This window comes from Saimiri boliviensis, chromosome X (genome assembly GCF_048565385.1).
Source record: "Saimiri boliviensis isolate mSaiBol1 chromosome X, mSaiBol1.pri, whole genome shotgun sequence".
NCBI lineage: Eukaryota > Metazoa > Chordata > Mammalia > Primates > Cebidae > Saimiri > Saimiri boliviensis.
This window is the reverse complement of record NC_133470.1, coordinates 102,602,469-102,624,523: the sequence shown is the minus strand read 5'-3', so window position 1 is coordinate 102,624,523 and position 22,055 is coordinate 102,602,469. Positions and strand designations below refer to the sequence as shown.

The 22,055-nt window shown below is 41.4% G+C and overlaps 2 protein-coding genes across 5 annotated transcripts in view; both read left to right on the top strand.

Moving 5' to 3' along the window:
- PHF6 (PHD finger protein 6) overlaps window positions 1-7,554 on the top strand; it is an 85,576-nt gene extending 78,022 nt beyond the window's left edge. The window contains exons 13-15 of one of the 2 annotated variants that reach the window (XR_012515657.1): window positions 378-503; window positions 2,485-2,561; window positions 5,054-7,554. The gene's annotated coding sequence lies outside the window, so the exon portion shown is untranslated. Of the gene's footprint in view, window positions 1-377; window positions 504-2,484; window positions 2,563-5,053 lie in introns of those variants that run through there. The other variant, XR_012515658.1, reaches the window with a different exon arrangement.
- The window catches only part of HPRT1 (hypoxanthine phosphoribosyltransferase 1), a 38,172-nt gene continuing 23,670 nt past the window's right edge, over window positions 7,554-22,055 (top strand). Inside the window, exons 1-3 of one of the 3 annotated variants that reach the window (XM_074391772.1) lie at window positions 7,554-7,788; window positions 19,042-19,148; window positions 20,844-21,027. In XM_074391772.1, coding sequence (XP_074247873.1) covers window positions 7,675-7,788; window positions 19,042-19,148; window positions 20,844-21,027 — 405 coding nt within the window. In that variant the 5' untranslated portion in view covers window positions 7,554-7,674. The other 2 variants (XM_003931150.3, XM_010341757.3) reach the window with 2 other exon arrangements.

Below are 22,055 nucleotides of genomic sequence, written 5' to 3'. Positions count from 1 at the left end.
AATTTTTTATATTTTAATGGAGACAGGGTCTTACCACGTTGGCCAGGCTGGTCTCAAACTCCTGACCTCAGATGATCTGCCCATCTTGGCCTCCCAGAGTGCTGGGATTACAGGAGTGAGCCACTGCACCTGGCTATCTACAAAATTTTTTAAAAAAATTAGCCAGGCATGATGGCACATGCCTGTGATTCCCAGCTACTCAGAGGCTAGGCAGGATCACTTGAGCCCAGGATGTCAAGGCTGCAGTGAGCTATCATTATGCCCACTGCACTCCAGCCTGGGTAACAGAGCAAGACCCTGTCTCAAACATTTTTGCCTTTTTTAGCCTTTTTTTTTTTTTTTTTTTTTTTTTTTTTTTTTTTTTTTCTTTCATTCAGGGAAGTACGGCCTTAGACTGTTCTGATCATTACTGATGGGAATAACAAAGGGAGCTGACCCTTTATACAGGACCGTGGAGCGGTGTTTAGAGCCAAGTTGAGATCTGAGCCCATGAATCTATAAAGGTATCAATCTCCATGGTTGTGGGGTTTTCTCCGGCAGTACTCAGTGGCTTAGTATATGGGTAGACAAAATAGGGTGTGTTTTGAGCCCGGGTGTGGCTTAGCCATCTTGGCAGAGCTGAACCATAGGGTTACAAAGGGCTTTGAGGATTCGGGGAGAGAGTGATTCAGGTGGGATCCAAACAGAACTGGTAAGTAAAGGAGGTCAGGAACAGGGTGGTAGACTGTAGAACTGGAGATCTTCATGCATCTGAAGCATAATTAGGGTGGCCAGAGAGAACCCAAGAGGAAGCAAATTGCAGTCAGAGCTTGGGATACTGCAGTTAAAGAGCTGCCATGTATCCCCATACCTTATACCACTGCAGGAGGCCCTACATTCCAGCTTCCTTGAGACAGTCCCAGTTTCTGTATGTTATTCTAGCATTTTGTCTAATTTAGCACTTGTCCCAAACTTTTCATTTTCTAACAAAGTTAAAGTATTAATAGTTGCATTGAAATAAGCCAGGATGAGTCTGCTGGGCCACCATATTTTTATTTTTAGAGACAGCGTCTCGCTCTGTCACCCAAGCTAGAGTGCAATGATGCCATCGCTGTAACGTAGAATTCCTGGGCTCAAGCAATCCTTCCATCTCAACCACCCAAGCAGCTAAGACTACAGGCACACACCACCATGCCTGGCTATTTTTTAAAGTTTTTTTGTAGAGACAAGATCTCACCATGTTGCCCATTCTGGTACGAACTCCTGGCCTCAAGCAATCCTCTCACCTCGGCCTCCCAAAGTGTTGGGATTACAGGGGTGAGCCATCTTGCCCAGCCCCAGACCACCACTTTTGAATTCCAGCTTCTGCCTTGGTCTCATCTACTAGCTTGTGAGATGCATAGACAGAGAACCAAGTACTCACTTTAACACAGAGTTAAACCTAAAAGACAACCCGTGATATCCCTTCTCCATTTCTCTAATCTTTTCCAAATACAATATAACTAACACCTCCCGCTCAAGGACAGCACGTAGGGCATTCACTGATAACAAGGCAAGTGCAGTCAGGCACTACGCGTTAGGGACAACAAACTCATTTTGTTCCCAGGTGGGAGCAAGAGGAGTATTCACCATTGTGCGCCTTGCTGAATATGTGGTGTACCAGCCAGCTGTCCCCATGCCAAAGCCTGCAAGATATAGGAAGCTGCCAGGCCACCAGTTGGTAGGCCACTGGGTGTAGGAAATTATACATTTACATGTATGTGAAATATATTCAGGAAATAAAAGCAGAGGAGTCCTGCCGTCGAATGTATACCGAGTAGTCTGAATACTCTTGGTATAATGGTTATTCATTATATAGTGTGTATCTACAATTCATGTTTTTATTTTTATTTTTTATTATTATTTTCTGAGACAGAGTTTCACTGTCCACCCAGGCAGGAGTGCAATGGTGCCATCTTGGCTCGCTGCAACCTCTCCCTTCCGGGTTCAGGTGATTCTCCTGTCTCAGCCTCCCGAATAGCTGGGATTACAGGTGCCCACCACCACACCCGGCTAATTTTCATAGAGATAGGGTTTCACCATGTTAGCCAGGCTGGTCTCAAACTCCTGACCTCAGGTGATCTGCCCAACTCGGCCTCCCAAAGTGCTGGGATTACAGGCATGAGCCACTGCACCCACCCAAACTCATGTTTATAATAATATATTTTTTTCTAGAGACAAACTCTCACTTAGTTGCCCAGGCTGGTCTCGAACTCCTGTCCTCAAATGATCCTACTGACTTGGCCTCCCAACACTGGGATTACAGGTGTGAGCCACTGTGGCTGGCCAATTTTATTGTTGGTAATGCTTTTTAAAATTTTGCAATCAACTCTTTCAGCATATGAGTTCAAAAACTAAAGTACATAATTAATGAAAAAGTAAATACTGAATCTGTTTCTCAAGAAAGTTGATGATAAATGTGTAACATGCATAAATCATTTGTCTGCATTTATCAACCACTCACAGGGCACAATGATGTCACTGACCACATGAAGATTGGAAGACATAAATCTGCAGAGAAAGCATCAGCATCTACCTCAAAGGTTTGTAGTTATTTTATTTGAGACAGACTCTCGCACTGTCACCCTGGCTGGAGTGCAGTGGCATGATTCAGGCTCACTGCAACCTCTGCCTCCTGGGTTCCAGCGATTCTTCTGCCTCAGCCTCCTGAGTAGCTGGGATTACAGGCACCTGCCACCACGCCCAGCTAATTTTTTTGTATTTTTAGTAGAGACGGGTTTTCACCATGTTGGCCAGGCTGAATCTTGAACTCTTGACCTTGTGATTTGCCCGCCTTGGCCTCCCAAAGTGCTGGGATTACAGACATGAGCCACAATGCCTGGCTGGTTTGTAATTATTTTAAGAAGACTGTAGCAAAAGATATTTTGACAAGGTACAGCTGCAGAGGTATTTACATACTGCTCTGTGAAGGGCTTTTGTTTAGATCAAATGACTTATTTAGATCAAAATTCACTGGTTCATTCTCCATTTTATGTTCCTTTGTATGTGACGAAAAGTGAAGCGTTACTTCTTTTATTTGATGTATTTCTTTTTTTTGCTGGCAAAGGAATATGAATCAATCATAAAGTGAAGCACTACTTCTAATGAGTAGCTCTATTGGCAAAACCTCACAGTTAAATGATGCCAGTTTAATGTTGATATGTTTAGATGGTTCCAATAGGAAATCAGTTGTATTGGTCGGGGTTCTCCAAAAAAACAAAAGCAACAGGATGTACCTAGATCTATGTTGATCTATCTGTATGTCTATATGTGGGATTGGGGGGATTGATTTATTTTAAGGAATTGGCTCACGCAGTTGTGGAGGCTTGCTGAGTCCAAAATCTGATGGTGCAAGCCTGCAGTCTGAAGACTCAGGGAGGAGTTGCAGTTCCAATCCAAAGGCAATGTGCTGGAGAATGCCTTCTTGCTCAGGGGAGGTCAGTGTTTGTTCTATTAAGGCCTTCAGCTGATGAGGCCCACTCATATTATGGAGGGTAATCTGCTTTCCTCAAAAATCTACCGATTTAAATGTTAATCTCATCCAAAAAACAACTTCACAGAAACATCCAGAAAAATGTTTGACGAAGTATATGGGCCAAGTTGACACATAAAATTAACCATCACGTTAGTTAATTCCAACTGTCGTTCGATTTTACATCCGATTTATGGAATAAAAGTAAAGCATGTAGAAAGTTATTCTGATGAAAGTGAAACATCTGACATCATTGAGAAAACTGTTATCGACTCATTAGAAATTAAACATTTAGGATACATATTTTTGTGATTATTTTTTTCATAGAAATACAAATTTTGGAGGAGCCCAGCACCATGGTTAAAAACAGACTTCTTGATAAAGAAACTTCTAGAGAAGAAACATAGTTGGACTTCGTTGTGGTGCAAACATAATTCATAATTGTGTTCAAATAAGTCGATTCGAAAATTGTTTCTGGACGAGTACGGTGGTTCACGCCTGCAATACCAGCACTTTGGGAGGCTGAGGCGGGTGGATCACCTGATATCAGAAGTTGGAGACCAGCCTGACCAATATGGTGAAACCCCATCTCTACTAAAAATACAAAAATTAACCGGGTGTGCTGGCGTGCACCTGTAGTCCCAGCTACTTGGGAGGCTGAGAAAGGCGAATTGCTTGAACTGGGTTGAGGAGGTTGCTGAGAACACGCCACTGCACTCCAGCCTGGGCGACAGACCAAGGCTGCATTTCAAAAAAAAAAAAAAAAAAAAAACTGTTTCTGGAAAGGCATCAGGAAGAGGAATCTTAGGTTACACTTGTGCTTTCCCTATTTCTTACTGCATGCAGATATTCCAGTAAAGAACAGTGAAATACCTAGCATATAGGACGTCCAGAGTAGATATTTTTTTTTTTTTGGAGTTTTTGCTCTTGTTGCCCAGGCTGGAATGCAATGGCACAATCTTGTCTCACTGCAACCTCCGCCTCCTGGGTTCAAGCGATTGTCCTGCCTCAGTCTCCCAAGTAGCTGGGATTATAGGCATGTGCCACCACACCCAGCTAATTTTGTATTTTTAGTAGAGATGGGGTTTCTCCATGTTGATCAGGCTGGTCTTGAACTCCCGACATCAGGTGATTCGCCCGCCTCGACCTCCCAAAGTGCTGGGATTACAGGTGTGAGCCACCGTGCTGGCCCAGAGTAATTTTTTTAAACATTTTTCACCTCTATGACAAAATTGTTTTTAGTAATAATCATATAATAATTAGGAATAATTATTTTCTTGCTTTTGTCTGTAGTGGGAAAACAATATTTTAAAAGAATACATTTCCACTTTAAATAAAATGTCCAAATTCAGTAAGCCATTTCATATGTGAACAAGATTTTCACTTACCAAGAAAAAGTCTTACATCTTGCAGATTGCAGTAGTTGCTGTTTTCCATTTTAAATACAAATAAAAACTCCAAATTGTCACATAGAATGATAAGATTGAAATAATAATACTGCTTCTTTGTCTTTACAATCACCTGGCTATCATTGTTTGTTTCAAATCTACTGTTAAAATACAGGAGTATCTGGTACCACAGGATTTGGAGAAAGGAACTGCAAGCCAGAGGCAAGCTGGAAGGATTCTGAATTGCTGGGTACCTAATTTAGAAACAAATATAAGTAGCTGAGTCCACATGGTCAGGGGCCAAATATATAACCAGAAGTTCTCTGAATTAACTTCCTGGTAGAACACAATGTTAAAAGGGGTAAGTAATGAAAATGTTCTAATATAAATTTCAAGTTCTATGCCAAATAGAAACACATTTCATATATTCACCAAAAGATAGGTACAAAATGTTCATAGTAGCATAATTTGTAATAGCCCAAAGCTGGAAACTACCCAAATGTCCATCAACAGGGGAATGGAAAAGAAGTCTTAAAGGCAGGCTGGGCTGGGTGGCTAAAGTCTATAAACCCCACTTTGGGAGGCCAAGGTGGGCGGATCACCTGAGGTCAGGATTTCGAGACCAGCCTGGCCAACATGGTGAAACCCCTTTTCTACTAAAAATACAAAAATTAGCCGGGTCTGGTGGCACATGCCTATAATTCCAGCTATTTGGGAAGCTGAGGAGGAGAATTGCTTGAACCCAGGAGGCAGAGGTTGCAGTGAGCTGAGATCGTGCCACTGTACTCCAGCCTGGGGAGCAGAGTGAGACTCTGTCTCAAAATGAAAAAAAAAAAAAAAAAATGTCTTAGAAACTAGAATAAAGTGAAGAACTGTTTAAGGCAAAATTATGGAACACATAATATTGGTATCATCATGTATTGAACCAAGCTCTATGCTAGGCACTTTTGCATACATTGTTTAGTCTTCGCCACGCTCTGTGATGGAGATATTAACCTCATTTGACACATAAGAAACCAACCATGCAGCAACCAAGGATCTTGCCCAAAGTCATAATGCTATAATAGTGGGGAACTCAGGATTTGAACTCAGTCTAAAGCCCATATGTACCTTTTCCATTATAGCCTGCTGTCTCTCTAGAATAGAGGAGGAAGACAGGGAAAGTAGGGAAATAAGGATTTCACAAATTCATACATGCTAAAATTATAATAGCTACTGTTTCCTGAGCACCTATTATGTGGCAAATACTATATGAGGTAATTTACATAAATGATTTTTACAATTCTTGTAAAACTCTTCATGGCAGTAATTATTTTCTCTTTCTCTCTCTCTCTCTCTCTCTCTCTCTCTGTCACGCGCACACTTTTGTTTATTATTGTTTTTTGAGACAGGGTCTTTCTCTGTTGCCCAGGCTGGAGTGCATTGGCACGATCTTGGCTCACTGAATACTTGACCTCCTGGGCTCAAGCCATCCTGCCACCTCAGCCAACCAAGTAGCTGGGACTACAGGTGAGTGGCCACCAGGCCCAGCTAATTTTTCATTTTTGTACAGACTGAGTCTCACCATGTTATCCAGGCTTATTATTCTCATTTTTTTAGATGAAGAGACTGAGGTCCAGAGATGCTCAATGGCTTGCCCAGTTTCACAAATCTCCTGCCACCACTTACCCCTTAGCATCCTTAATAAGAACGAGGGGCCCGGGGCGGTGGCTCACACGTATAATCCCAGCACTTTGGGAGGCCGAGGCGGTTGGATCATGAGGTCAGGAGTTTGAGACCAGCCTGGCCAACATGGTGAAACCCTGTCTCTACTAAAGATATGAAAGATTAACTGGGTGTGGTCGTGCACGCCTTTAGTCCCAGCTACTCAGGAAGCTGAGGCAGGAGAATCGCTTGAACCTGGGAGGTGGAGGCTGCAGTGAGCTGAGATTGTGCCACTGCACTCCAGCCTGGGCCACAGAGAATGACTCCATCTTAAAAATAAAATAAAAGGGAGGCCACCAACTACGTGCTGGGCACTGTGGTGGATGCCGGAGCTATACTGATGAGTCTATAAGGAATGGTATTGCTGGAGCGACTATGGCTTGCTTACCTGACCTATCTGAGAATTATCAGGGGAACATTTTTTTTTTCAGATTCCATATAGGGAATTCTGCAGGTAAAAATAAAGATCAGTAGTAAAAGCAGTAGTTCCCATTTGCTGACTGTGTACTGTCCTAAGTGCATATATATACACAGACATACACACAGGCATACCTATATTCCTCTAATCCTCACAGTGATCCTGTTTATATATTGTTAATATGCTTTTATTTTTTAATTTTAATTTTATTTATTTTGAGACGGAATCTTGCTCTGTCGCCGAGGTTGAAGTGCAGTGGTTCGATCTGGTCTCACTGCAACCTCCACCTCCCAGGTTCAAGCGATTCTGCCATCTGAGCCTCCCAAATAGCTGGGACTACAGACACGTGCCACCATGCCCGGCTAACTTTTGTATTTTTAGTAGAGATGGCGTTTCGTCATGTTGGCCAGGCTGGTCTCGAACTCCTGACCTCAGGTGATCCACCCGTCTTGGTCTCCCAAAGAGCTGAGATTACAGGCGTAAGCCACCGCACCCGGCCAATATGCTCATTTTAGGCAAAAATAGAGTCTCAGAGTCTGATTTGGTAGAAAGTTACTGAGCAGTTAGGTGACCTAACAGATGTATACCCTGATCTGGCTGACTCTAGGGGTCTAGCTTTCAACCAGTACAACCAGTTAAGGGTTTGGGGAAGCACTGAGCCAAGAGTCAGGAAAATGGAAGCCACAGGTAGTGCAAAGTCTTGGGAAGGAGACGTCTGGTCCAAGGAGCCACGCAGTGACTGGAACCCGAAGAGCCGGCGCCCAGTTTACCGTCGCAGTGAAGCAACGGTAGGTTTGGAAACCTGGGAGCCCTACTGAATAGAAGGAGGGGAGAGGGAAGGGGGCTGCGCCGGGGGCTTCCGGGAGAAAATTCCCACCACCACCTAGAGAGCCTGCAAATGGGTAGGCGCTGGCGGGGGCCGGGGGCGGGGCCTGCGGGGCGGGGTCGGCGGGGATAGGCGGGGCGAGGGCGGAGCCTACTCTGCGGCGTCCAGCGGCTGCGACTAGCCCTCAGGCGAACCTCTCGGCTTTCCCGCGCGGCGCCGCCTCTTGCTGCACCTCCGCCTCCTCCTCTGCTCAGCCGCCGGCTTCCTCCTCCTGAGCAGTCAGCCCGCGCGCCGGCCGGCTCCGTTATGGCGACCCGCAGCCCTGGCGTCGTGGTGAGCACCTCGGCCCGCCGGCCCTGGCCGGCTCAGGCCCACGCGGCCGGGCCCTGAGGCGCGGGGTCCGCAGTGCGGGCTCGGGCGGCCGGGCCCGGGTAACCCCGGTGCAGGGGCGACCACAGTTTCCCGGGTTCGGCTTTACGTCACGCGAGGGCGGCTGGGAGGACGGAATGGCGGGGTTTGGGGTGGGTCCCTCCTCGGGGGAGCCCTAGGAATAGAGGGCTGCGTGTGGGAAGAGAAGGTGGAAATGGCGTTTTGGTTGACATGTGCCGCCTGCGAGCGTGCTGCGGGGAGGGGCCGAGGGCAGATTCTGGAATGATGGCGCGGGGTGGGGGCGTGGGGGCTTTCTCGGGAGAGGCCCTTCCCTGGAAGTTTGGGATGCGGTGGTGAGGTCCTCGGAGTACCTCTGGGGGGGTCTCGGCACGGAAAGCGACCACCTGGGAGGGGATGTGGAGACCGGGCTTTGCCTTTAGTTCTGCACACGCTGTAGTTCATATTTATGGAGATGCGCATGGCCTCATTGAAGCCCCACTACAGTAGCGGTAACCATGAGTATTTGACACACGAAGGAACTAGGGAAAAGGCATTAGGTCATTTCAAGCGGGGTCTTGAATTCACGTGTGCTAGAATCCGGATTCCAGGCTGTCCGATGCCCCAGGATATAGAAAATGAGAATCTGGTCCTTACCTTCAAGAACATTCTTAACCGTAATCAGCCTCTTGTATCTTGGCTCCACCCTGATTGGTTCTTTTTCTTGTTTGTAGAACCGGCCAAGCTGCTGGCTTCCCTGCCTCCCTCCCCAACCGTTCTGATCATGCTTGCTAAAATCGTCCTAACCCCCGCCACTTAAATGCCTTAGCCTGCTTTATTATGATTATTTTTTTGTTGTTTTGGCAATGACTTGGTTACCTGTTGATTGTTTTTCCACTAAAACTTTATAAGGGCAGGAATCATCGCCCTAACTGTAGCACGTAGCACAGTGCTTGGCTTGTAGAAGGTCCTCGACGATGGTTTGTTGAATGAATACATTGAATAATTAGCCACTTGAGCCCGAAGAAGATTGTATTTCATATTAGGCATTGTAATTACTTAAGGTAAGGAGCATTGCTATTAATTTAGGAGTCTGACTGGGAATCCAACTTGTTTGGGCCATTTACTAGTTGTGTGGCTATGGGCAACTTACTTCACTTCTCTGGGCTTAAGTCATTTTATGTATATCTGAGGTGCTGGCTACCTCGTGGAGTTATTGAGAGGATTATAAGACAGTCTATGTGAATAAACAACCCTTGCATGATCCCTGGCTGGGAATAGTATTATTACATGCATAGTCCTAATTAGTCTTCAAAACAGTCCTGTAGCAATGATCTGATTATTAGTATTTTAGAGATGAGGAATCTTTGAAGCCTCAGAGAGGCTAACAGACATACCCTAGGTGGTACAGTTATTAAGAGGAGGAGCTGTGACTCAAACCTAGCTCTCTCTCTGGAGTGTATGCACTTAAAAAATAGGCTAATAATAAGTACTCAAAAAAATGATAGTGGCTGGTTTTTGTTTTTTTTGTTTTTGTTTTTTTTCCAGTTACTGAGGAAGTTAGGTGGATGCTTTAAAAAAAAAAAAAAAAGTTGATTTTTCATCTCTAAACATCAACTTAATTCTGCCAATTTCTTTTTTTTTTTTTTTTTTTGAGACAGGATCTCACTCTATCACCCAGGGTGGAGTGCAGTGTCCTGATCACCGCTCACTGCAGCCTTGACTTCCCAGGCTCAGGTGATTCTTCCCAAGCTTAGGGGATTTTCCCACTTCAGCCTCCTGAGTAGCTGGGACTACAGGTGTGCACCACCATGCCTGGCTAATATTTGTATTTTATTTTATTTTGGAGACAGAGTTTCGCTCTTGTTGCCCAGGCTGGAGTGCAGTGGCATGGTCTTTGCTCACTGCCACCTCCACCTCCTGGGTTCAAGCGATTCTCCTGCTTCATCCTCCCGAGTAGCTGGGATTACAGGTGGCCACCACCATGCCTGGCTAATTTTTTGTATTTTTAATAAACACGGAGTTTTACCATGTTGGTCAGGCTGGTCTTGAACTCCTGACCTCAGGTGATCCACCCACCTTGGCCTCCCAAAGTGCTAGGATTACAGGCACGAGCCACCAGGCCCGGCCTAATATTTGTATTTTTTGTAGAGACATATATTTTGCCATGTTGTCCGGTCTGGTCTCGAACTCCTGAGCTCAAGTGATTTGCTGGCCTCTGGTTCCCAAAGTGCTGGGGTTACAGGCATAAGCCACTGTGCCTGGCCTAGGTAGATACTTTTAGCTTTGGGGTATGATGCCTGTCCCCAGTATACAGTGAATTTAATTATTGCTAGAGCTGGCTGTTAGTTTTCTTTGAACATAAGGTACTCATTGTTTTTAGTTTGCAGATCCCTATTCCTTTTAAAAATTTTCCTTCCCTTAAATTGCTTGCATGTTAGCAATAGCATGCTTAAATGGTGCTATGTGCTAGATACTCTTCTAAGGCCTGTTACGTATATTAACTAATTTGATTTTTTTTTAATTATACAAATCAGAGAGGTTAAGTAACTTGCCCAAGATTACCCACTAAATTTGGGGAGCAACCAGGTATGTAAAGGCACAAACTTACAGTTTTACCTAACTTGGGAGTCATTTCCATCCTACCCACTCCCACTCCCTCTTCGCCACTTAGGATTTGAACCTAAGTTTGTCTTACCACAGATCCTGCTCTTAACCTCTAAACTTTTAGTAGTGATAATAGTCGATGTTTATTGAATACTTAACTATGTTTTAGGCATTGGAGTAAATATTTTGCAGTCATTATCTAATGTAAACACCCTAAAGTTACGTAACAGGTACCCTTTAGGTAAATAAACACTAGTATGACCTTGAAGGCACAGATAGATGAGGTAACTTACCCAATATCACTTACATGAAATTGGCCCTCAAATCTGTCTGATACAACCCATGCTGCTTGTAACTATCGTTTTCACCTGCCAAGGTAAACTTGGACACATTTGAACTAAGAAAAAGCTTATAGATTTTTGCAAATTAATGTGAAACATCAGATATACTTTATATGGATATAATGTCTTCCAAATTTCAGGGATGGTAGTACTAGAACTGTAATCCTGCCCTAGCTGAACTTACCCTGCCAATAATTTTTTACAGAATTGGTAAAATGGAGGACTTTTTTTGGTTCTTGGCCACATTGTTATCAACAGGGTGTAGATTGACATCAGTCTGTAGGTACAAACCAGAATTATTCTTTGTGACCACCAAGAAATAGAACAGTTCAGTTCAGGGGTTTGTTTTTGTGAATTTAGCACTGTGACCTGCATACTACAAGTCTATCTTGTTTTCTATCCATTGTTTGTAGCTGGGTATTGCAAAATGGGGAAAAGACCACCCAGTTCAGCAGAGAAGAGGTGCCTTGGAGTTTTCTTTTTGTTTTCTGCAGTTCATTAGATAGTAACTAGGTCATGTCATTGTAATCCTCTGTAGTAAAGGTATGTTGAAGTTGTGCTTAATGGAAGTGAGTCTAAAAATGAGCTGCGTGAATTCAGAGAGGTACAACAATAGATAAACCACATTTTATTTAGTTATTTAGTAATCAATAGCTTTTCCAAACTTCTGGAATGGGCAGAAATTGCTAGGTGGCATATTTTTACCCTTTATATTCAGACACATTAAAATTTTCAAAAACAACCCTCAAAACAGTATACCCCTCTACCTTTCTGTAATTTTGTATTGTGTAGATTTGATACAATTTACGTGTCAATCATTACCATTAATATCAATATCGTACTTCAATTCTTATTTTTTCTGCCAGTGGCTGCCAAATTACTAACATTTACAATAATTTTCTACTACTAAGATAATTTCCTACTAATTCAATCACATGTACTTCAAATTGTTATGGAACTGCTATCTTCAGCATTGTGCTTCTGATAATTGATAGGTATAATTTATTTTTGTCCAGAGTGAACATGCCTGTCCTTCCACTGTGCACACTAATGAAAGGAAAAATTGTAGTATTGGGTAAATTCATGTCCTTACACATATAGTAATTATGAGCGCAATGCCCTAGAATGGGTAATAATTTATCCTTCCCTGGGTTGAATAGTCAAGAATGCTGATTTTAATTCTTACAGCAGCCCAGAAGGTAAGGCAAGCAAGTGATATATGTAGTTTATTTTTGAAACTGATATGAAATTGGAAGATGAATCTATTATTAGCGTAAATTATTTTTGCATTTAGGAATATTGCATCAGTAACTAATTATTTTTGTTTTGTTTTGTTTTGTTTTTTGAGACGCAGTTTTGCTCTTGTTGCCCAGGCTGGAGTGCAATGGAGTGATCTCGGCTCACCGCAACCTCTGCCTCCTGGGTTAAAGCAATTCTCCTGCCTCAGCCTCCCAATAATTTCAGTTTTATGTTATTCTGAGTTAACACAAATTATCCAAGGAGATGGTGGGTCATCTGCTTTGAGGTTTTTGTGTTTTTTTTTTGTTTGTTTGTTTGTTTGTTTTTTGAGAACTTTGATGTATCTGAATATAAAAGGTAAAAATATGCTACCTAGCAATTTCTGCCCATTCCAGAAGTTTGGAAAAGCTATTGATTGCTAGATAGCTAAATAAAATGTGGCTTATCTATTATACCTCTCTGAATTCACATAGCTCATTTTTAGACTCACTTCCATTAAGTCTTGTTTAGACTGATGAACATTTTTTTTTTTTTTTTTTTTTTTCCTGAGACAAAGTCTCCCTCTGTCGCTCAGGCTGGAGTGCAGTGGCACGATCTCAGTTCACTGCAACCTCCGCCTCCCAGGTTCAAGCAATTCTCCTGTCTCAGCCTCCCTAGTAGCTGGGATTACAGACCTGTGCCACCACGCCCAGCTAACTTTTTTTTGTATTTTTAGTAGAGACAGGGTTTCACCATGTTAGCCAGGCTGGTCTTGAACTCTTGACCTCGGGAGATTCACTCACCTCAGCCTCCCAAAGTGTTGGGATTACAGGCGTGAGCCACTGCACCCAGCCATCTTTTTTTTGTTTGTTTGTTTTTAATAGCAGTTTAACACTCTTTACAGTTATTCATGTACATGTCACACCATCTACTACATTGTAAGTTCTATGAGGGTAGCTGTATCAAATTTATCTAACTCTATCTAGTATGCATGACATAGTAAGTATTCAATAAACATTTGCATGTTAGTGATAAGGATACAGGTTCTTAATGCTAAACCATTTAAGAATTAGTATTTGATATTTGATCATTAAATATGAATTAAGAGGACTTAGACTTTTTGTTAAATGTCAAGTTGGGAAAAGTTGTCATTTAAATGGATTGCCTCTTATTTAACTTTGTATGATGATATATTTTGTTTTTATTTTGTAAAAAAATATTTTTTTCTATTTAGAGACAGGGTCTTGCTATGTTGCCCAGGCTGGTCTCGAACTCCTGACCTCAAGCGGTCCTGCCTTGGCCTGCCAAATGCTGGGATTACAGGCATGAGCCACCTCTCTCAGCCTTGTATTACAATACATTTCGAGTATCCACAAGTAGACATAGTAGTATAATGAACCTGCATGTACCCATTACCAGTTCTGACAACTATCAATAGCCAATTATGCATTTCTTAAATTAGACCCCCCAAATATATATGTGGCAAATTGTAAGAAAGTTGCTAATTCATGCCTAAAGTGTCTCAAGTGATGCAAGTTTTATGAATTTTTTTAATGCTTTTTGGGAAGAGTTATATTGACAATTTTTTTTATGCTTGAAGTAAACCGTAAATCTTTCAAAAAAATAAAATGTAGGATGCAATAAAACAAACAAAACAACTCTTTGACATAAGTGTGATATGTAAATCTGTTTCAGTTGAAAATCAATTTGTTGACAGAGATAGAATTTCTATTTTAGAATACATCTCTGCTGATCTGTCTGTATTCTTAGACTGCGTATCTGGAATGAACTCTGTAGGGTCATGGCCCTACAGGGTTGTGGGGTGTCCCCTATTGCTGTGCTGAGGTGCAGGATCCGAGAAATAAAGAGACAGGACACAGAAGGACAAAGAAAGCACAGCTGGGCTCAGCGGGGGCATGCCACCTATAAATGGAGACAGGAGAGGCCCTGAACGTCCAGAAGCATCTGTATTTATTGGGTGTAGGTTAGGGGGCAGGGTAGCGAGTGAGGTCATCTTTAAGGGTAGTGATAGGGTCATGAGCAATAAACAGGGGGTTCACCCCCATTAGGTCACCTAGGCTAGGAGGTGAGCAGTGCTCAGCAAGGGGTCCGCCCCCATTAGGTCACTGAAGCAAGGAGATGGGCAGTGCATAGTGAGGGGTCCACCCCCATTAGATCACCGAGGCAAGGAGATAGGCCGTGTGCAGTGAAGAGGGTGGAGTGTGCAATATTTCTCATCCAGGGGCAGGCTACTTCTAAGGAATTCTGTAGGAGGATGCTCAGAGCAACTACAGAGCTGACAAGGTCTACAGCCACCTGCTGGCAGCTTCCAGTGATTTCTGTAGGGGGATGCTTTTGAGCCAGCGCGTAACAAGAGCTGATAAAGTTCAGGGTCACAAAGGCATGATTATACTGGAGGGGTTTTAAGCCCTCGGATGCTTGCAGCATTGCCGGTCTGAGGGCAGCCTTCCACAAGAACTGGACGCAAAGTCCTACAACTCCTTTATCAGGAGGAGTGGCTCTTGTTCCAAGCCTGCCATACAGCAGGCATCTTTACCATACTGAATGCTGCCACCTGGGCCATGGATTCTTGTTCTGGTATAACTGTTTTTCCCTTAAATCATGCTCTGTACCGTGTCTGCTCTAGACATACCTCTGACTATAAACTGTTTATTCCTTAATTCATGCTCTACCGTGTCTGCTCTAGGCATTCCTCTGCCTATGAACTAAGATATAATTATATATATATGGAAATAACTGAGCAGTAAGATATTCTTCAGGCACTCATTCTATCAACTAATACATGATTAAATATAAAGGATTATATAAAAGGAAATAACTGAGTAGTAACACTGTAAGATATTCTTCAGGCACTAATGGTACCAGGAATCTGCTTAGCTCTCCTTCCTTGGTGTCTAGATCGGGGGTTACCCACAAACTCTGGGCAGAATTCGCATTGGCTTCATTTGAAATAAACGAGACTTGAAATTCTTAGTCCATCTGCAGAACCTGTAGCGGGGCACTGAACCATTTTGACAGACCCAGTAGTCGTTATAAGTATATATTTCAAGAAGTTCTGGCTGGGTCCTGGTTTGTACTTGTGGCAGATGCAGTGAGAACTGGGAGGAAGTCGGTGAGTAAGCTTCAAGGAAGAAGTCATTTTTAGTATTCTGGGTCTTCTTGATTTTAAAGCACTACAAAATGGTGCCTTTTCATTCTCGTCAAGTGATTGAATATGTTGCAAGTCTCTCTGTTTCTGTCAATCCAGCCACTGGATTGTTAACTAATCTATATTAGATGGGGTTCATGTATATGCTGATATATTCTGATGAGCCTGAAATTAATATATATAGTATCATTTTTATAATATCTAGCAAAGTTTTTATTTTCCCAAAACTTGAACTAAATTTCAGTTCATAAAATTTATAAAAGTAATACTTATTGTAAAATATTTTTTGGAATGTTCACATAGGTGATACACTAATGTCCCATTTCCATTCTTTTTATAGTAAATATGTTCTGACATAATGTGAAGGTTTAGCAGATACATCAGCACTTAAGCCTAGACGATCTGACATAATCCTTTCCGCAAGAAGAGAAATTTTTTCTGCTTATGAAAGTAGTACATGTTTGTTTAAAAACAAATCAATATTGACTTCTGCCCACTGTATAGCACTACGCCCCCACTTGGCCATGACCAGGGGCATATCCTGGTCCACCTACCTGAAAATGTTTGTTGCCAGCCTCCTGGCCACATACACAGGGGCTGAAGTTGTCCCGACACAGGTATTACAGGCCAACCTGAGCTTTGGGGACTGGAAGAGAGACAACACAAACCTCAAATTTCTCAGCACTGGAAACCTCAAAATATAACTGAATTCTGTAAATAAGATTTTAAATCTTAAATATGTATTTTTAGATGTATTAAAAGACAAGCTGCTTGTCCTTAAGCACCTAATTCAACACTAACTGAAAGAGGAGATGCTCAATAGGTACTAACTGATATATTGAGATTTAATTATGGTTTGACCAACATTTGGAAACTGCCAAAGCTTGTATCATCAGCTTCCTGAATATGATTTGAAAGGTAATTTAGTCTTGAATATCATGTGGGCTAAAATATTTCATTCTTTCTGGTGTATTTCTTCAAATAGACTTTGAATATAATGGCTAATGGGCATTATAAATTAATAAAAATGACATTGAAAATGAAGAAAAAACAAATATTAAGGTATAGAAAGTGGCAGGCATGATGGTTCATACCTGTAATCCCAGCACTTTGGGAGGCTGAGGTGGGAGGATCACTTGATCCCAGGAGTTCAAGACCAGCCTGGGCAACATAGCAAGACTTTGTGTCTCAAAAAAAAGAGAAAAAAAAAATTTAATTGAAAAAAGAGTTTAAAAAAAAAGTGCCAAGTCCTCGATTCTTAACATTATTTGGTATATTTCTGTATACCCACCCTTACTCCCTCCCTCCCTCCTTTCCCAATCTTTTTATCTTTTTGTATTCTGATTTTTTGTTTGTACATTTTGCTTTAATTTAATGTATCCTTTAAAAATTTCCCATATGCTTTATATGTATGTATAAAAACGCATGCTGCCAAAGATAATTTATAAGACCACTGAATTTTTTTAAAGTGACATATTCATTAAAGAAAATTTAGAATATATAGCAGTGTAATAAATAACTAAACTTGCTGTAACTCTTCTTTCAAAGATAATTGATTTTATGATTTTTTTTTCTGTATATAGGTACATATATAGTATTTATAAAGCTGTAATCATAGTGTATTTTAGCATCACATATACCATATTAGTGTTATTAAATATTTTGTATGCCAGGGGCTGGACATACCAAGACAACCAATATGTGGTTCTACCTAAATAATATTGGAGTATCTTTTATGATGACACTTCATGAGTTGACTATAACAATCTTAGACTTCTAAGAGTTTGGGTTTTCAAAGAACACTTAGCTTTTTTAAGTGATGTTTTTTTCCCCCTACTGTGAGATGAGAGAGGCTGTTTGGATTTGGGATTGGGGCAGCGGGTGAGGAAACAGCAGTTTTTCTTTTTCTTTTTTGAGACAGGATATTGCTGTGTCACCCAAGATGTAGTACAGTGATGTGATTTCAGCTCGCTGCAACCTCCACCTCCCGGGCTCAGGTCATCCTCCTGCCTCAGCCTGCCCAGTAACTGGGACTGCAGACACATGCCACCATGCATGCCTAATTGTTGTATTTTTAGTAGAGATGGGGTTTCACCATGTTGGCCAGGCTGGTCTCAAACTCCTGACCTCGGTGATCCACCCACCTGGGCCTCCCAAAATGCTGGATTTACAGGCATGAGCCACCACACTGGCCAGCGGTTTTTCTTGTGTGCTTTTATTTTTGACATAGGGTCTGTTCTGTTGCCCACGCAGGAGTACAGTGGTATGATCATAGCTCGCTGCAGCCTCAAGCTCCTGGTCTTAAGTAATCCTTCTGCCTCAGCCTCCTGGGTAGCTGGGACTACAGGTACACACCACCACGCCTGGCAAATTTTTAAAAAGGTTTTTGGGCCAGGTGCGGTGGCTCACTCCTGTAATCCCAGTACTTTGGGAGGCTGAGGTGAGCAGATCATGAGGTCAGGAGATCGAGACCATCTTGGCCAACATAGTGAAACCCTGTCTCTACTAAAAATATAAAAAAATTAGCTGAGCATGGTGGCACACGCCTGTAGTCCCAGCTACTCAGGAGGCTGAGGCAGGAGAATTACTTGAACCCAGGAGGCGGAGATTGCAGTGAGCCAAGATCACGCCACTGCACTACAGCCTGGGTGACAGTGCTAGACTCCGTCTAAAAGAAAAAATCAGGTTTTTGTATTGACAGGGTTTTGCTACATTACCCATGCTGGTCTCAAACTCCTGGCCTCAAGCAACCCTCCTGTCTCAGCCTCCCAAAGCACTGGGATTACAAGTGTGAGCCACCACACCATGCCAGTTTTTCCTGTTCAGTGTGATATTTTATCTTGTTAGACTACAGTGTGCTAAAATTTGTTTTACTAAATTTTCAAACATACTCAGAAGTGGAGAGAATAGTATAATGAATCCCCATATGTTCATCACCCATCTTTAGAATATTACTAAATAGTAAGATTTTGCTGCATTTGTCTTAGCTCTTTAAAGGAAATTCCATATCATATCATTTTACTTCTACATTCTTGATTAAGACACACAGTTCTTGTTTTTTTGAGACAGAGTCTTGCTCTGTCTCCCAGGCTGGAGTGAAGTGGTGTAATCTCGGCTCACTGCAACCTTCACCTCCCAGGTTCAGGTGATTCTCCTGCATCAGCCTCCCGAGTAGCTGGGACTACTGGCACCTGCCATCATACCCAGCTAATATTTTTTATTTTTAGTAGAGATGGGGTTTTGCCCTGTTGCCCAGGCTGGTCTCAAACTCCTGAGCTCAGGCAGTCCGCCTGCCTCGGCCTCCTAAAGTGCTAGGATTAGAGGGGTGTACCAACACGCCTAGCTTGTTGTTTTCTTACATAATTCATTATCATACCTACAAAGTTAACAGTTGCTAATATCATCTTATACCAAAATTTCCCTGATAGACTAAGGTTATTTTTTAACATCTAAATCCAATCAAATGTTTGTATCCTGTAATGCTTTTATTGAAACAGCTATATTTCTTTTTCAGATTAGTGATGACGAACCAGGTTATGACCTTGATTTATTTTGCATACCTAATCATTATGCTGAGGATTTGGAAAGGGTGTTCATTCCTCATGGACTAATTATGGACAGGTTAGTAAGATCTTAAAATGAAGTTTTTTACTTTTTATTATATTAATTTCAAATGTCAGCAACTGTTCTGAGTACTTGCTATTTGAACATAAACTAGGTAAATTTATTAAATAATAGATGCTTTCTATTTTTAAAGTCTTCTGTATCAAAAAAAAAGAGGAGGACATTACTAATTAGTATCAGTTGTGGTTTAGTGGGAGTCTTTAGGGACTAGAACAAAGTAAACATTGAAGAGAAATGGAAGAAGGAATTCTAGTCAGAGTCCTGCATTTCTCAGTCCTAAACAGGGTAATGGACTGGGGCTCAATCACATGAAGGCAAGGTCATATTTTGATTATTATGCACATCTAGCTTGAAAATTTTCCACCAAATTAATTAAAATGAAAAAAACCTTACCTGGTATTGAATGCTTGCCTTGTGTGTCTGAGTAGTCTGTGGTTTTATTTTAAAATTATAATATCAAAATGTTAGTGTTATAAAACATTCTAACTGTGGAGGCTATAAACAAGAAGACTAAAGTTCTCTCCTTTCATCCTCCTGTACACATTTCTTCCCAAACACTGGCTGTGCACATATACTATACGCAAATGTGCGTATATACATTTATATTTTAAGATGAGTGTAATTTTAAATTTTATTGGTCACTTTTCATATCAGTGCATCTAGAGCTATCTAATATATTTTAAAGGTTGCATAGCATTCCATCTTATGGAGATATCATAACTGATTTAACCAGTCCACTATTGATAGGCATTTTATATGTTTGGTACTTGTTCAGCTTTATTCAGGTGGAAATTCTGGGTCAAGGGGAAAGAGTTTATTGAATATTTCGGTATTGCCAAATTATCTTCCAAGAAGTTGAATCATTTTATACTCCTAATGTTATATGAGTGCCTTTTTCCTCACAATCTCTCTCTTTTTTTTTTTTTTTTTTTTTTTTTTTTGAGACAGGGTCTCTGTTGCCCAGGCAGGAGTGCAGTGGAGTGATCACAGCTCACTTCTGTCTCAACCTCCTGAGCTCAAGCGATCCTCCCACTCCAACCTCCTGAGCTCCTGAGTAGCTGGGAATATAGGTGTGCACCACCACTCCCGTCTAATGTTTTTATATTTTGTAGAAACAGAGTGCACCATGTTACCCAGGCTGGTCTTGAATTCATGGGCTCAAGCGATCTGGCCCACTTCAGCCTCCCAGAGTGCTGTAATTATAGGTGTGAGCCACTGGCCTAGTCTCAACAATCTCTTTTAATATTATCCAAGAAATTTCATTTAATCAGAACCTGCCATTTATAGGTGAAAATGTGATCTTGTTTTTATTTGTAATTTTTTAAAATTGGAAATGATGTGATAGTGGTATGCTTGGTTTTTTTGAAGGTATCAAAAAGATTTAAAGAAAAAATTTAATGCATTTTTTGGGGGCAAGATCTTGCTCTATTGTCTAGGCTGGAGTCCAGTGGCACAATCACAGTTCACTCCAGCTTCAAAATCCTGCACTAAAGTGATTTTCCCACCTTACCTCTCAAGTAGCTGGGACTACAAGGGTGTGCTACCATGCCTGACTAATTTTTTTGTGTGTGTGCAAGGATGGGGTCTCACTATATTGCCCAGGATGGTGCGGAAGTTTAATGACTAAGAGATGTTTGTCATAAAGTTTAATGTATGAAACTCTCTATTAAATTCCTGATTTTATTTCTTTAGGACTGAACGTCTTGCTAGAGATGTGATGAAGGAGATGGGAGGCCATCACATTGTAGCCCTCTGTGTGCTCAAGGGGGGCTATAAATTCTTTGCTGACCTGCTGGATTACATCAAAGCACTGAATAGAAATAGTGATAGATCCATTCCTATGACTGTAGATTTTATCAGACTGAAGAGCTATTGTGTGAGTATATTTAATGTATGATTCTTTTTAATAGCAGCAGTAGGTTTTCTTATATTTTCTTTGAATTTCTGCAAACCATACTTAGTTCATTTCACTGGTTATAGTAAGATTTTTCTAACATATTCACTAGTACTTTACATCAAAGCAAATATTGTCTTTTTTAAACTAGTTACCTTGGAGGACATATACTTATTTTACAGGGGTGTGTGTGTGTATGTGTGTGTGTTTGTTTTGTTTTGTTTCGTTTTGTTTTTCTTTTAATAAACTCCTTTTAGGAATAGTTCTTGGGACTTGGGATGCTTTTTTCACTATACATACTCACTGATAGCAGATATACTCTCTTGAGCTAGGTTGGTTTGCAGGGGAGTCATAAGTCCTTTGGAGCCAGATTTGACAAATAAGGTGGGTCAACACTTGTTTTCTAGAAAGCACACAGAGAGCTAGAGCATTGGCAAACTGAAGAAACCACTTTAAGAAAAGGGGGAGTGCAGGTACACTCAAGACAGTGAGTTGCGTCAGAAACCACTTTTGATCCACAGTAACTCTGTCTGTGTCACACAATTGAAATGCATTACAACATTGACACTATGGATGAAACAAAATCAGTGTGGTCTTTAACAAGTGACTTTCATCCATAATTTGATCATACAAATGTTTGATTTTTATTACATTAGACTATTGTTTTGTTTCTGATTTTATGTTGGGTTGATATTTCCTGTGAGTTATTATTTTCCTTTAAAATAGGAATTATTCCTACTCTTCAAAGATTAGAACAAATGTCCAGTTTTTGCTGTTTCATGAATGAGTCTTGTCTATCTTTGTAGAGACTCACCTTATGTTCACATTTTTATTGAGAATAAGACCACTTACCTACATTTATCTTTCAATCAGCCTCTCCATTAATCATCTATTTGAGTGACCCAAGTTTTTGACCTTTTCCATGTTTATGTCAGCCCTATAGGTGATTGGGCAGCCATTTAAGTATTATAGACATTTCCCATATCCCATTAAAACCCTTCATGCCCATG